Genomic DNA, 15,254 nt, shown 5'->3' on the forward strand with positions numbered 1-15,254 from the left:
GCGTGGCCAAATGATCGGTTGTCACTGTCTTCTTTACCGACATGAAGTGAGCTTGCTTGCTGTATTTGTCGATTATTGTCCAAATACCATCATGCCCACGCCGAGTCTGCCAAAGATCAAAGATGAAATCCATTGCTACACTCTCTCAAGGTCCGTCAGAATACGTAAAGACTGTAGGAGTCTTGCTGATTGGTGCAGGTCAAACTTTACCTTTTGACACACCAAACAAGTGTGCACAAACTCGTCCACGTCCTTCTTGACCCGAGGCCAGTAGAAAATTCCACCTCTCTCAAGGTACCTTGATGCCGTGATGCCCAAAAAAAGGAGGATTATGGCACTGCATCAACACCTTTTTCCTTAAACCATGTGTCACACTGTCTCACACACAACATGGTTTTCCACATCAAGTAACCTTCCTTGATAGTATATTGTGCAATTGTCTTCCCGCTTTGTACCCAAGCAAAGATGTCTACAAAATTGGGACCTGGAACATATTGATTGAGCATTTTCTCAAAATTTTGATGATGTGTAGCCGAGATGGCCGATGGCTTTTGAGACATCATGTGTGCCACCAAAGTCTTCTTTCTTGGAACGTGAACAATGGAATTGTGAGAAATTGTTTGCCCATTTCATGTGCTTATCTGAAAGTTGCTTCAGGGACAAGAAGTTTCTCAAAATCTGATGATATGTAAACTCTGTGAAATCTGCTCCAAGCAAGTAATGCCTCCACTGAGTCAGAGCGAGTATCACTACTAAGAGTTTCTATGTCACCAAGTGATGATGTGGCATGGCCTAAAGGATGGAACCCGGATAGAAAGGGGCCAAAACCTTAGTGAAAGAGAGAGCATAAGCGCCGCGGTAACTCCTCAAGACGAGGCACCTCCGGGCCTGATTTGATGCACGTTTGGATCCTTCTTGATGTGGGATTGCGGATGGCCACCAAGGGGCTGATTTGCACTCCCAATGTGAGAGGAATGAAGGGCTGAAAACACAGATTTCGACGATACCGATGATGGACAGCAATGGAGCATTCATGCCGGCGAGGGAATGGCCGAGGGGAGGCTCAATGGGCCTGCTGAAGTACTGGGCCGCATTTGGAATAGGCTAACGTTAGCAGATCTCACACTTCTTTGCGACAGATGGGCTGAAAACCGAAAATGCTAGGCAGGGAAACTGAAGCGCTAGGGCTGCAAGCTGAGATTGCTGGCTGATATACTCCCAAAATGCTGGCTGGACTGCAGGCTGAAAACGCTAGGGCTGATGTTGGCAAAAACGTTGGGCTGCCTTGCTCATCTGCTAGCGCTCTGCAATCTGTGTTCTCTTGCTAGGCTGAGGGTTCCCTTTATAGGGCTGAAAATAGGGTTATAAACTTAGGCTTAGGTAGGGCAATCCGTCCACCACACCCAACAAATAAATCATTAGAATGATTTGTTGATAAGTTTGGCGAGGGGGTTCAGTTTTGGGTGAAATTGTCCCACATTTGCCCACCCAGGAATCCAATTGACGCAGGGATGGCTAGTTGGATTCCTCTAACCTCGAACTAGATGCTCGTCCTGCCAGATGCCCACCATAGTGTAATAACATCTGTGCAAGAGGGTTCAAAACTGGAAAACCGAATTTAATGGACTCGTCCGGACATGTAGGTCCTGTGAGTAGGCTCACAAAATTTTTGGTACAAATCTTCCTAGAATTCTAGACACTGCTATCCAACAAGAAGGGAAAAACTCGCTCTGGAAGTCGATGAAGCATGTCCTGTGGCACACAAAGCCATGTGCATGTGACACTTGAGGGTGGCTGGGATCCAACATGCGGTGTCATCTCTCTTCTTCTTCTTCTTCTCTTCTCTCTCTCTCTCTCTCTCTCTCTCTCTCTCTCTCTCTCTCTCTCTCTCTCTCTTTCATTGTTTTCAGTTCTCTCAAGTGAAGTACAATAACCTTATGTGTGTGCGAACTACTAGATCTGAGCTAAAATCCTTAAACCTTTCCGTTGCACTTGACAAAGGCTGTCCGCAATTTTCGGGAGGAACAATTGGGTCCCTCATAGGAACAGTCAGCATGTGCATGTAAGAATTCTTGTCGTTCCTTTTCTAATTTAGACATATCTGACCTTTGTTCATCGTTCAGTTCCTTCAAGAAGATCGAGTAAACAAAAAGACTGGATTTCATTAATTTGGAAATTGCCGAAGCCGATACAAGTGGGACAGACTCGCCCTTCAACTTTACATCAAGTACAATTTCTCCACCCTTCTCATTCCTCAAAGTCGCTTTCTTGGCCCTATAATCGAACACGGCATTGTTCTTGTGGAACTAAGGGATTCCTAGGAGGACGCCACGCCCTTCCAAAGGCATGAAGTAAAAGTCCTCGTGCCCTAAATACCTCTGGCAATGCAAATGAAATTTGCCAATGACAGGTGTAATGGCAATATCCCGTCCGAGTGCCGCTAGAACAGCCTCGGATTGTGGCCCCATTCAGGCTCGCATAATTCCAAGTCGACCCGCCAATTCTGGTGAAATGAAGTTGGCCTTAGCTCCTCCGTCAAAGAAGATGAGGGCTTCTTGATCTCGCACTTTGCCCCATGCGTGACAAAGTTCTGTGCTTTTGTCCATTTGATCTGGGTTGGTCCCCACACAATGTGGTACCAGTGCTTCTTTCATCTTTCTTTTTCTTCCACGTTCTTCGGCTGTTCTGGAGCTCTCTAGCCTATCTTCTGATTATGCAATGGGTGCCTTTTTGGGGCACCGTGGGGATATATGTCCTTGTTTCCCACAGTCAAAACACTTCCCCACTTTGAGGCACTCGGCTTTCTATTCCTTTGTCAATCGAGGTCGAGTATCTTTCTTTTTCGGAAACTTTCCTTTTCTTCTGTTGTCATTTGTCGAATTTTGTCCGGTCCTTTGTGTCGACAGTTGATCTGTTGGATAAGTCAGGTTACCCGAATGCATAGCAAACCCTTGCTTAGCATGTCCATTAGTCGCTGTATGGACTCAGACTTCTGTAGCAAGCAATAATCTTGAATTTCTTTGGGAAGTCCACAACAAAATCGCTTGATTTGTGCTTAAAGCTGATCTTTTTGAAAGAAGAGGCAGGTAGAAAAGCATCCCAAACCTCTTGCAATATAAATCCAAAGTGTTGTCCTCGGTCATCCGAAGATGATTCCAAGGTGTAATCACATCACGTTCGTACTCCTGAGTGAGCGAAGAGGAAATAAAATGTCGGTTAAATTTTAGCCATTTGTCGGAGCTTCTTTTCATAGGAGAAGAGTGGACCACCAAGTCCGCGCATTTCCTTTCAAATAAGATGCTGCCCTCCTGATCTTCGAGTGCTCCGAGTAGTGTCCTCCAGAAAAAGCTATGTCAAATTGTTGGATAAAAACGAGGGCTCAGTGAGCATCTCTAAAACCTAAAAAGGTATTAAGTTTTTCTGCTTGTCCACCCTCCTTGACTTCTTTGGTCTTCTTGTTCTTATCTTCAAGAAAATCATATTGATTGACTCTATAAAAGTGCTTCCTCTTTGAATAAAACATTTGGTCCTCAGAGTCCGAACTCTCAGAAGAGGATGAATCCTCCTCGTAATTGTCAGAAAATTTCCGGGATCTTCGGTGGGATCTCCTTTTCTTGGCCTTATTCTTGTTCATTCCATGTCTTTGATTCTTTCGTCGTTTCTTGCCCGTACTGTCCTCATCACTAGAATCAGAAGAGAAACAACTGCCGGTTTTCTTGCCCGTACTGTCCTCATCACTAGAATCAGAAGAGGAACAACTGTCGGAACTATCCGAAGAAGATGAGGACGAATTGGACACATCCTCCAAGCGTACACGCTTCTTTTGTTTTCGTGCACTTGCAAAAGAAGATTGACGACCCAAGTAACCAAGGTAGTTTGCTCCCTTGCCACGTCTCCTCGAATGCCTTGTGGCCTAGGGTTGTCCTTTTACGATGTACGCACTTTCAGTACGTTCGTATTGTTCCGTACGATTTGTACGTTCGGTATGGGTCTCGTTTGGTGCATTTTTTTTTGAGACGCTACACAGTTTGGGAGCCTTGGGGTGATGCACATTGCATACTGTCACGTGACACATCCAGCCCTATGTGTCCGTGGACAAGCTACACCATGATCAGGGTTCAGTCTGTCTAGATTAGAAGTGATCTGGCACTTTTGTGAGTCTATTCGTAGACCGTGCATGCCCAGTCACTTGGTATAGATGCATATCCTCTGGTTGCACACAACATGATCATCAGTATTCCCTTCAGAATCCATCAGATTCAGTTAGGGGAATTTTCCAGGGCATTTAGCCTATTTTCCCTATTTTTGGTATTTTGACTTATTATTTTTAAGTGACTTTCCAACAAAAGTAGGTAGGGCAATTTTACTAAGTTAATATATAAGCAAACCCAAGTTAGCACTTTTTAGCAGAAGAGGCAGCAGGAGCACATGCTCAAGAGGCACCTTCTCAGCAGAACCCCCAGCAGTAACCCCTTGGCGTTTTGGTTCCTCCATCCTCACCATAGACACATCAGCCCCAGCATTTCTCAGTTGCATCATCGCCATCATCACCAGCTTGTGTAGCATTTTTGCATACCACCGTCAGCACCAGATCCCTGGCGTTTTTAGCCTCCCCGTCTTCGCCAGCACATCAGAACTGCATAGCGTTTTCACTAACGCTAGGAAGTCAAATCAGCTTTTTTGATTTTCAACCAATCTGCAGTAGAAAGGCCAGCGTTTTCAGCCCTATTGGACAGCAGCAGAATCAGTCCTAATTGGTTGCAGAAGAACCCCCATTTTCAGCCATAAAAACGCAGCCAAAACAGTCATTTTCAGCCATCGAAACAGTCGCGAAAATCAGCAGATAGAAGACCACAGATTTCAGCCATAAAGTCGTCGTCGTCATCACCGTCGTCGTCATCGGCATAGTCCCAAGTTGCAGCAGTCCATTGCATACGCATTGTGCCATTTTGTGCAATCAAAAAGTAGACCACTCTCACCGACGAGAGTGGGGCCTTCGGAGGAGGGTTTTACAACGTCTCTGGTGTCGTATCTCTCTTCTCTCTCTATCTCTCAGTCTCATTCACTTGCACGCACATGTCCATTCACTTTGTTTGTGATCATAGCACTTTCTATTAAGAACGGAAGGCTCTCCCTTCCATAAGAACCTTGAGCACAGTTCGGAGCACTCATCTTGAGCAAAGCGCAAACAATTCATTCCGCTGCACCTTACATTGGCATCAGAGCTTTGGCAATGTTCTGTATCACTCAAGGAAAGAACCACAAGAACCACAAGAATTTTTTTTGCTTGTTGAGGTCGCACGAACCCAAGTTCGCTTGGGCGTGTCAATTCCTAATCGTGTTTTGTTGAAGAGTGACAGGAATCCCAAGAAAGAAGGGCTTGTCCAACCTCCCCTTGTGTCTCTTTTCACTCATTGAGAGCAGACCGTGCACTTAGCGGCCGTCCAATCGATGTGAGGTGGGAAAAAGCAACCTTGGTGTGAGTGCAAGGCCGCCAAGGGGTGCGCCTGCGGAAAAGAGTAGAACTCGGGTGAAGAGAAGATCCTTCTCAAACGCGATTTGCAAGCGAAAGAAAACCTCAAGAACCTCAAGATCTTCAAGAACCCAAGAACCCAAGAACTAAGACCCTCAAGAACCCAAGTTCCTCGTGAACTTAAGAACCAAAGATCATAGTGCATGGTCGTCACCCGAAGCGGAATGGATACTTCGCATACAGGTGATGAGCATGAGAGAGGCTGCGAAGATTTTTCCCCACCAGGAGACTTTTTCGACTCTTCCTTTTCGCCATCTATGCCACGAGTTGTACTAACTCCTATGGAGATGATGGTCAAGTCGATGTTGGACATGATGGAACAACAACAAGAAACAAATCGAGTTGCGTTGGCACAACTCACAAGCAAAGCAGAACAACAAGAAGCTAAGGACCGTGAGCGTGACGAAAGAATTGCAAGACTTGCCGCAGAACAAGCAGCTAAGGACCGTGAGCAAGTAGCTAAGGACCGCGAGCGCGACGAAAGAAACGCAAGATTTGCCGCACAACAAGAAGACAATCGCCTTGCTTTAAAACGCGTACGAAACGCACGAAAAGAAAGAAAAGAACTAAGAAAGGAGGAAGCAATAGCACGAAGCGCGGCCTTGGAGGTCGAGCGTGAAGCTCACTACGAACTTAAGAATTGGTTCGACAGGCACTTGCCTCGAAGACCGAACCACCCAAAGATCGTGGGAGTTCATCAAGTGGCATAAGCCACGATGTGGATTCCAACCATCCAGTCACAGAGAAGTTGACTTTCAGTAAGTATGACGGTAAGATGGATGCTACGGTTATTCATTCTTGGTTGCATCAATTTAATGCTTATTTGGCGACAACTAAGAAGACAGGAAATAGCAAAGTTTTGACGGCAGCTATGTACCTTGCCGGTGATGCCATCAATTGGTACCACACATGGCAAGAGGCACAGTTAGCCGCGCACCTAGAGGAAGCCGACGAACACACGTCCCTTTCCTTCAATTGGGCTAATTTCCAAGACAAGCTCAAGGCGCGGTTTATGCCACCTCAGTACCTCGCACGATTGAAGGACGATTGGCGCTCTCTCAAGCAAAATGGTATGCCAGTCATGTCTTTTTCTAACCGTGTTTTGCAGCTAGGCACTCAATTACGAAAATCGGATGATGAGCGCAAAGAGGCTTTTCTCTTTGGATTAGATGAGTATATCAAGTACGATGTCGAGGTACTCGATCCAATCGATCTCAACAAGGCGGGGGCGATTGCTCTCGCACAAGAGATGAAGCACAACAAGGGAAAGCCTAAGGACAACAAGAATTCCACAAGTACCTCGCAGACTTCTCAGAACCCTCAGAACGGTAAGAACGGTAAGAATGGTAACTCTTCTAACCAATCTTCCAACAGTCTCTCAGAAAAGAATTCTTCAACTGAATCCAAGGGTAAGGCTAACACAATTGCTAAACCTAAGCTTACTCCAGATGAAAAGGTAGCACAAGGAATTGTAGGAGGATACATCACGTCGGAAGAGAAAAGCACTTATTCTAAGGAAGGTTGTTGTTTTCATTGTCACATTAAGGGTCACATAAAAAGAACATGTTCTAAGCTTGAAGCAAATGAATCTAAAGAATCCACAGAACCCACTTCCTCCGTCACAATGCAATGAATGATAACACGAGTGTGCCCCAAGTTTCTCATGACCCTCCCATTGATGATTCTCTCATTAAATGTTATGGTCGTACGTCGGGGCACCGTTTTGCCATATTGTCTGACCCAGGTAGTATGCATGATGTGATCAGTTCCTTTCTTGTTGAGAGAGCCCGCCTCGAAGTTAGTCCGAGATCTCCTATCGAGGTCTCTGGCTTTCGTCCCAGTATGGACGCTCTCATCACGGAGGAGTGCCTTGATGTGTTGTTTGCAATTCAACAGACTGCCTTTACTAGAAGATTTGTTGTTTCTCCTCTCTCAGGATGTGATATGATTTTGGGCATTCGATGGTTTCGTGATACTAACACTCTCATTGATTTTGAGGCTAACAGTTTAACTCTCAATGCCAAAAGGGATTCTCCTATAGTCATTCATGGAGAGGACATTGCTCATTCTCCATCTCTCATTGCTAATATGCAGGACAAGATTGAAAGGATTCGGGAAAAGGAGACTCTCTCAGTCTCTTCTTCTCCAAAGCATGACACATAGGATTTGCATGAGTGTGAAAAGCATGATGATTTGATTGACAATGATCAGCATGATGATTTGGATGATAATGATGAGCATGATGAGTTGCATGAACAAGACATGATTGTTCACAAGGATGATGAGTTAGTTGATGCTTTTTCTAGCGAAGCTAACCTCGTTGCAGATTCGATCAATCATGAAGAAGCGATCGTGACTCTTGAGCCTCAGTCTCAAGAACCATCATAGGAAGTATTATGTGTTTGCATGATTAATACGCACGCATTGTTCAAATGTTTCATTCGTCATCGTTTTCTGTATTTTAGTCAGCATCGTTATGTGATCCCTTTTCCTAGGCATGACATATTGTATGTCGAGCACGTTTCTCTCATGGATGAGCACGAATGTATGCGGATTTTTCATGAAAAGCTGAAAAGTATGTTTGTCAGGAAGTCACACTCCATGTCTCTTTCTTGGCATGACACAGTTTCCGAACGAGCACATAATAGTATGAGCACCAAGCATGGGCATTTCTGTTGTGAATTGCCACAGTTGATTGCTATAGATCATAAGCGAAAGATTCGATCTCATTGTTTGCATGTGTTTGATGAACGGGTTGTCACTCCGTCTCTATGTTCATCTACATTGCATACCCAGTCTTTAGAGAAGACACGATTTTTTCCCTTCACTTTACATGGAATGGGTATGTTCATGGTTTTTAGTTGGAAATGGTTTCAGGAATTTTCAGCCATGGAGATTCTTGAAGACGAAACAAGCAGGTCTCTAGACGAAGTTGAAGCAAGGAAGGAGCCACAAAAGAATGTCGCTTTCGGCACGGCCCAAAGAAGCAAGCGTTGCAGACCTTTATGAAGTTCAAGTACCGCACGACCCACACATCAAAGTGGGCCGGCGAAAGTCCCTTCCAGGATTCCGGATGCTATTGGTGATCTCCCTCGACGCCATACAATTCGGTATCAGTACCTCGCTTTGAAAAGGAGGGGATGTCACGTGACACATCCAGCCCTATGTGTCCATGGACAAGCTACACCATGATCAGGGTTCAGTGAGTCTAGTCAGTCTAGATTAGAAGTGATCTAGCACTTTTGTGAGTCTATTCGTAGACCGTGCATGCCCAGTCACTTGGTATAGATGCATATCCTCTGGTTGCACACAGCATGATCATCAGTATTCCCTTCAGAATCCATCAGATTCAGTCAAGGGAATTTTCCAGTGCATTTAGCCTATTTTCCCTATTTTTGGTATTTTGACTTATTATTTTTAAGTGACTTTCCAACAAAAGTAGGTAGGGCAATTTTGCTAAGTTAATGTATAAGCAAACCCAAGTTAGCACTTTCTGGCAGAAGAGGCAGCAGGAGCACATGCTCAACAGGCACCTTCTCATCAGAACCCCCAGCAGTAACCCCTTGGCGTTTTGGTTCCTCCATCCTCACCATAGACACATCAGCCCCAGCGTTTCTCAGTTGCATCATCGCCATCATCACCAGCTTGTGTAGCGTTTTTGCATACCATCGTCAACACCAGATCCCTGGCGTTTTCAGCCTCCCTGTCTTCGCCAGCACATCAGAACTGCATAGCGTTTTCACTAACGCTAGGAAGTCAAATCAGCGTTTTTGGTTTTCAGCCAATCTGCAGCGAAAAGGCCAGAGTTTTCAGCCCTATTGGACAGCAGCAGAATCAGCCCTAATTGGTTGCAGAAGAACCCCCATTTTCAGCCATAAAAACGCAGCCAAAACAGTCATTTTCAGCCACCGAAACAGTCCCAAAATTCAGCAGATAGAAGACCACAGATTTCAGCCATAAAGTCGTCATCGTCATCACCGTCGTCGTCATCGGCATAGTCCCAAGTTGCATCAGTCCATTGCATACGCATTGTACCACTTTGTGCAATCTAAAAGTAGACCACTCTCGCCGACGAGAGTGGGCCTTCGGAGGAGGGTTTTACAACGTCTCTGGTGTCGTATCTCTCTTCTCTCTCTATCTCTCAGTCTCATTCACTTGCACGCACATGTCCATTCACTTTGTTTGTGATCATAGCACTTTCTATTAAGAACGGAATGCTCTCCCTTCCTTAAGAACTAAAAGGAACCTTGAGCACAGTTCGGAGCACTCATCTTGAGCAAAGCGCAAACAATTCATTCCGTTGCACCTAACACATACATTGCATAGTCTCTCTCTCTCTCTCTCTCTCTCTCTCTCCCCCCCCCCCCCCCCCTTTAAACCTACTTCTTGGTTTAGTCTCTCCTATAGGCTCTAAAGATATATGATATTTTTTTTTGGTTTGCATCATACGTTACGTCAACGTACGTCTTAATTTTGTTTAGTTCGATTAGTACCGCACATCTTCGTACGTGTACCTGTCGTACATGACCATAGGTGTCAACCGTGTCGTGGCCCCTAGAAGTTGGTTGATTCGTCTTTCAACAACGTTGTCGAGTTCATCTTCGGTGAACATTCGTGGAACATGAGGTTTCTTCAGAGAACATGAGGTTTCTTCAGAGAACATGAGGTTTCTTCAGAGCTGACTTTTAAGGGTGATTCGATGCTGTATGCCATCGGGAATGCATTTCATTCATCGAGTGCGGGGTCAAAAATTTCGCATACCGGGGATCCTTCCAATATTGGAGCATCTGCTTTGCGCAAGCATCAACTTGCTGTTGACGCTGCATCTCCATTCGTTCGTACTCTGTAGGCTTGGGTGGCCCGTACTCTTTGTCTGCTGTTCCATTAGGATTTTCCGTGCTTTCACCCGATCCAGAATTGTCGGGTGGGTTCGTTTGATTCTTGTGGCCTTCAACACCTGAATCCATGTGTCACGGTAAAAATGGATTGGATTTTCCCGGTGGAAGGAAAAATCGACCAAGTTTTGATACCACTGTAACAGACTTGGACACTCCAAGTTGGGAATCTGGCACGACACACGAGAGAATCACAAACACTTCACAAACTTAATCACAATTCACTCGAGTCGACACGGCCCGATGTAGTTCCGTGCCTTGAGGTATTGGCCCCAAAGTCTGGCACCTCTTTTGGTATTTATTTTTATATTAATGCTTGAGCAAAGTTACAAAGTCCGAGGGTGCTTTTGCTCAGCTGCTCGTCAGCAAGGCTGAGTGTAGAGGCCCTCTCAGTTCATATTTAAAGGGCCCAAAAGAAATACATGAAAAGCTTCAAACTCAAAAGCATCATCGCTAAAAAGCTGGGGCTGCCTTCAGGCTGCAGCGCAAATCGTGGAATTCCGTATAGCTACCGCGTCATCAGCCAGCGCGAAACGCGGAGCGTCCGTACAGCTGCCACGTTAGCAATTTCCGCGATCTCCCTCTCCCTCTTTATTTCTCTCGTGTCCCCAAGGCCCCATCAGATGGGACCCTATTAGTTGGAATTTCCAACTTATAACACTACTGCAGTCAATTTCCGGGTGGACATGCCACGTCATTAGTTTGTGACACTGTGTGATGGCTGGGCGGGTTGGGGGCATGCGAGGGATGGCAGGCGACCTGTGCGTGTGTGTGTGTGTGTTTTCTTATGTCTCTGTCTCTCTATGTCACTGTCCTTGAAGATGCTGTGCAAATCTGAAATCTGGATGTGTGACAGCAATTTTTTGCTCTGCAAATTGATCTTCAGACTCCAGATTCTAGAAGTGTGCAACACAGCGCACACACAGACATAACCGATCTAATAAAATCTCTAGTGTGGGCAAAGCTCCATTAATTCAAAAAACGTCAGAAACAGTCACACTTTCATGCTTATTAATTTTTTTTTCTAAATGTCTTAAACTCTTTGGTAAAAAACTCCAAAAAGCTGAAGGTTTTTTGCCAAAAAGTTTCAAACTAAAAGGCGTCTTTTATAGTTTAGAATGTGTGCTAAAATGCAACTTTTGCATGATGGAAGTCCTTTGGCGACCACGCTATCAGTCCAATCGGTTCCTGCACCTTAAGCAACCTCTAGGCACATAAGCGGTGACTAAGTAGTGAACTCGCTCCCCCCTTGAGCAACAAGACTGCTCCAGACCCTAGTGTTGAACATGTCAAAGCCCTGGTAATGGTTGGCTCAAATGATAGAGATTTAAGTTAAAGTTAACTATTTAGGTTAATCTGCCCTACAGAAACTCTCCGTCATTGACTCTGCATTGATTGTGGAGTAGTTCTGAAACTTGACCAACAAGTACCAATTAATAACTTTACCTATGACACATGACAGGCATTTTGAATTGCCCAAGATATTGCTAATCACTTATAATACCTGATAAGGGCCATAGTACCTCAAGCCTAACTTTTGATAGAAGTCCTAGAATTGTGCACAAACTCAAAGATCCTATCTTATGCAAGAGAAGAGGAAAGAATAAACAACGCAAACAAAGCTAGTAAAAAATTGTCACCTTTGGTGTCTCATATGTGCTTATGTATTGCTCTGAGTGCATCCTGCAGTGAATGTTAGGTTTTTGTAACATTTGCCTGTAATCATACTAGGAAGGTCTCCATCTTGGAAGATAGATGGATGCTACCAGTGTTTCGTCTTTGGAGAGATTTCCTGCTAAATGAGCAACTTCCTGGTGTGGAGAGTCAAGACATGAGAAATGTGCAAGTGTTACTTGCCTATCTTCTATGCCATTCTCTTTGGTGATTGCAACAGCCCTTCAAATGCTAGCCCTTAGCATGGCTGTGTTTGCTTTTCACTTCTGAAATAAGTTCCACTCTGGAATTCAACTTCTAGTGGATCCTCATCTGCTTTTGGCCATTAGACTGATGTCAGCATTTGTCTATGCTTATGCTGATGATCTTTCAATACACCTAGTGAACTAAAGGTGGCATGGCAAAAAATTTTAAAGGTTCAGGCTTTTGTGTTGTTTTGTGGTGCTTCCCTTTCTTTTTTTTTTTGGAGTGGTTTCATAGCTTCTCCTTGAAAGTTGCACACTTACTATTAGGGATCAACTGCAGTTATGTTCATGGCCCTCATACTTTAGTTAGAATTTCTGTTTTTGGTTACGTTTAAGTTCATTTCATACCCACAAGCTCTAGTCATTTGTTCTACATCTCATCTTGTTATTTTGGGAGCTGTCTCCTTATTTGAATTATATCTGTTTCAACTAAAACATTTATCTCTTAAAAGTTTGTGCTAGTCTGTTGATGGTTTTATCTATCAGTTTTTAAAGTTTTAATAGGTTTTATTCTTGTTCCCTCTTTGGCCTCGTCACAGGTCGGAAATTCAGGATTTTTTGACCTTACATTGATAGGAAGTGTGGTGCAAGAGTAGCATGCTTATTTATTTGTATGGCATGTTTGTTGGGCCAGGAGAGTAACAAAGGCTATAATTTATGTTTTCTACATTTTGTTGTGAGGGCGAGTTTGTAGAGGAAGATTGTATTTGCTTTCAACATAAATTTACAAGTGTGCCCCCTGTAGTCTGACATCTGACAGCAGTTTCTGGTGGTTTCCTGTTTTTAGGTTAACAAATAATATCTTAAGCACCGGGCAACAACTGTTGTTACGCAAAGGTGGTGTTGCCAAACCTCCTACTAGTGTGGAAGGAGGGGAAATTATAAGTGCGCGACAAGCGCTCCGCTCAAGTGCTCCAGCTCCTGCACCAATTTTAGAGACAAAGGACACCCGTGGGGAAAGGTGGACACTTGTTTGCCTTATTCCTGCAAAAGCAAGAGTGTTCGATCTCTTGTGGGGATGATCAGCTTGGATTACAAGGTTGTTTGTGCATTATGTGCAGATTCAGGCAGCTGAAAATGGAGGAAGCTCGTCGAAAAGCAGAGCGGGCGGAAGCTTTGAAAAAGGCTTCTGAGAATGAAGCTGTTGCAGCATCTGAGACAGACAGAGATAGTGTCACGGATGATGAGGGGGACGAAACAGATGATGAGACAATGGATATATCTTCTGCTAAGGTAAGAGAAAAGGGGTGGGCATTGGAAGGTTGTCCTTCGGTGGCCACAAAGAATCAAACCAGGACATGCTTTTTGAGTTTTGGCATTTGTGTTCATACATGTGATGCTTAGCTGTGTGCCTGCATGTTATACACTCCTAGGTTCAAGTGTCCATGCTACCTGGGACTGTGTATGCAATGACGAAATGCATACCAGTCAGGTATGACATAAACCTTACACACCCACTTGATCTCAATCAGAGAAGACTTTTGAGGTGGCGGGTTACTCCTGTTATTGCATCTTAGTGTACACTTTCATGTGTTGGGGGGGGGGGGGGGGGGGGGGGGGGGGGGGGGGGGGGGGGGGTCACCTATATTATATGTACCGATCACGTGGGCTCAACTGAAGGATATTTTTCACTTCAAATATTGTAACATTTACTCAGGGTATCATGTAAGGAACTTCAATTTTTTTTTAACAGATAGAATAGAGATAGGGTGTGTTATAATCATGAAAAAGTCACTTGCATGGGGCCTAGGGGGTTCACCTATAATATATGTCCCTATCACGTTGGTTCAACATAAGGACATTTTTAATTTCAAATATATTCACATTTTTACTAACAAAGGGATATCATTTAAGGAACTCCAAAAAGAAAATTACGGAAAGGGTGTGTTATAATCATGAGAAACTCACAGATAAGGAATTCTTATAAAACCCCTTGGACGTAGGGTCATATAATACTTTTACATAGAGCGAACGCCCCGTTCATGGGCCCTTGACTTCTCTCTATGTTCTTATTGGAAAAACAGGAACCCAAATATTATGCTGAAGGTCTCCAAGACTCACAACGGACCTATTGAGACAAAACGATGTGCAAAAATTATCACAGAAGTATCGATGCTCCTTGTTTTGGATTGCAGGACTCCCTCGAGGAGATGTATAATCGCAGCGAGTCTTCGGGGACTAAAAGGGGCAAACGCTCAAAGAGGAAACGAACTGCTTAGTAGGGGCCTGTGCATTTTAGTGCACCAAAATGTACCCCTCAATATGGCTCCTTGGTCTGTGAGGAATCCTTTGTAGCCCTCTGTACTTGGTTTTACGAGAGCTAAGGATGTGTACTAGCTAGCTAATGTGTAAACGGGTGAGGGCATTGACGCTTGCGAAGTTTTGTTGCAGGCAGAGCTGTAAAAAGGGCCAATTTGTAATAGAGAATGTTGAGAATTTGGAAAGGGCTTCGATTGATTCATTGTAATACAAAGCCTTTGCTATTGGAAGGTAGGGTAACTGCGGTGCGCTATTGTAACGCTCAGATTCACCATTTGTCTCTCTTGTGTAGTGATTCGCGGATCTCAGTACAATTTGTAATGTGCTTGCACTTTGTTGTGTAAGCTGATGGGTCGTATTGTTCAGTATTACTAGTACAACTTGAGTAGTTTTTCCTATGTATGGAGGATGAGTATCTTTCAGTCTTCCATGTCGATACTTCATTTGTTTGGCCAGCAGTTTTGAAATGCCTTGGTGTTTGGTTGTGTTTTTTTAGCTCGGGAAAATGATGGCTTTGAGTGGTGGACGGGGTGTTTCTTTAAATCATTTTTTGTCAGTCTAATGCTAAACCTTGAACTTGAGAAAAGCAAAGCTACTCATTATCCCAAAACTTGAGAAGAAGAGTGTGAAGACACACGAAAACTGAAA

The 15,254-nt window shown here is 44.3% G+C and overlaps 1 protein-coding gene across 2 annotated transcripts in view; it reads left to right on the top strand.

The window, feature by feature from the left end:
• The window catches only part of LOC147465289 (inner membrane protein PPF-1, chloroplastic-like), a 40,211-nt gene extending 25,177 nt beyond the window's left edge, over positions 1–15,034 (top strand). Inside the window, exons 9-11 of one of the 2 annotated variants that reach the window (XM_086519273.1) lie at positions 13,135–13,308; positions 13,409–13,580; positions 14,483–15,034. In XM_086519273.1, coding sequence (XP_086375399.1) covers positions 13,135–13,308; positions 13,409–13,580; positions 14,483–14,566 — 430 coding nt within the window. In that variant the 3' untranslated portion in view covers positions 14,567–15,034. Of the gene's footprint in view, positions 1–13,134; positions 13,309–13,408; positions 13,581–14,371 lie in introns of both variants that reach the window. The other variant, XM_086519277.1, reaches the window with a different exon arrangement.
• The last annotated feature ends 220 nt before the right edge of the window (positions 15,035–15,254 follow it).

The sequence above is a fragment of the Adiantum capillus-veneris genome, chromosome 1 (genome assembly GCF_014529385.1).
Source record: "Adiantum capillus-veneris isolate H3 chromosome 1, ASM1452938v2, whole genome shotgun sequence".
Classification (NCBI taxonomy): Eukaryota; Viridiplantae; Streptophyta; class Polypodiopsida; order Polypodiales; family Pteridaceae; genus Adiantum; species Adiantum capillus-veneris.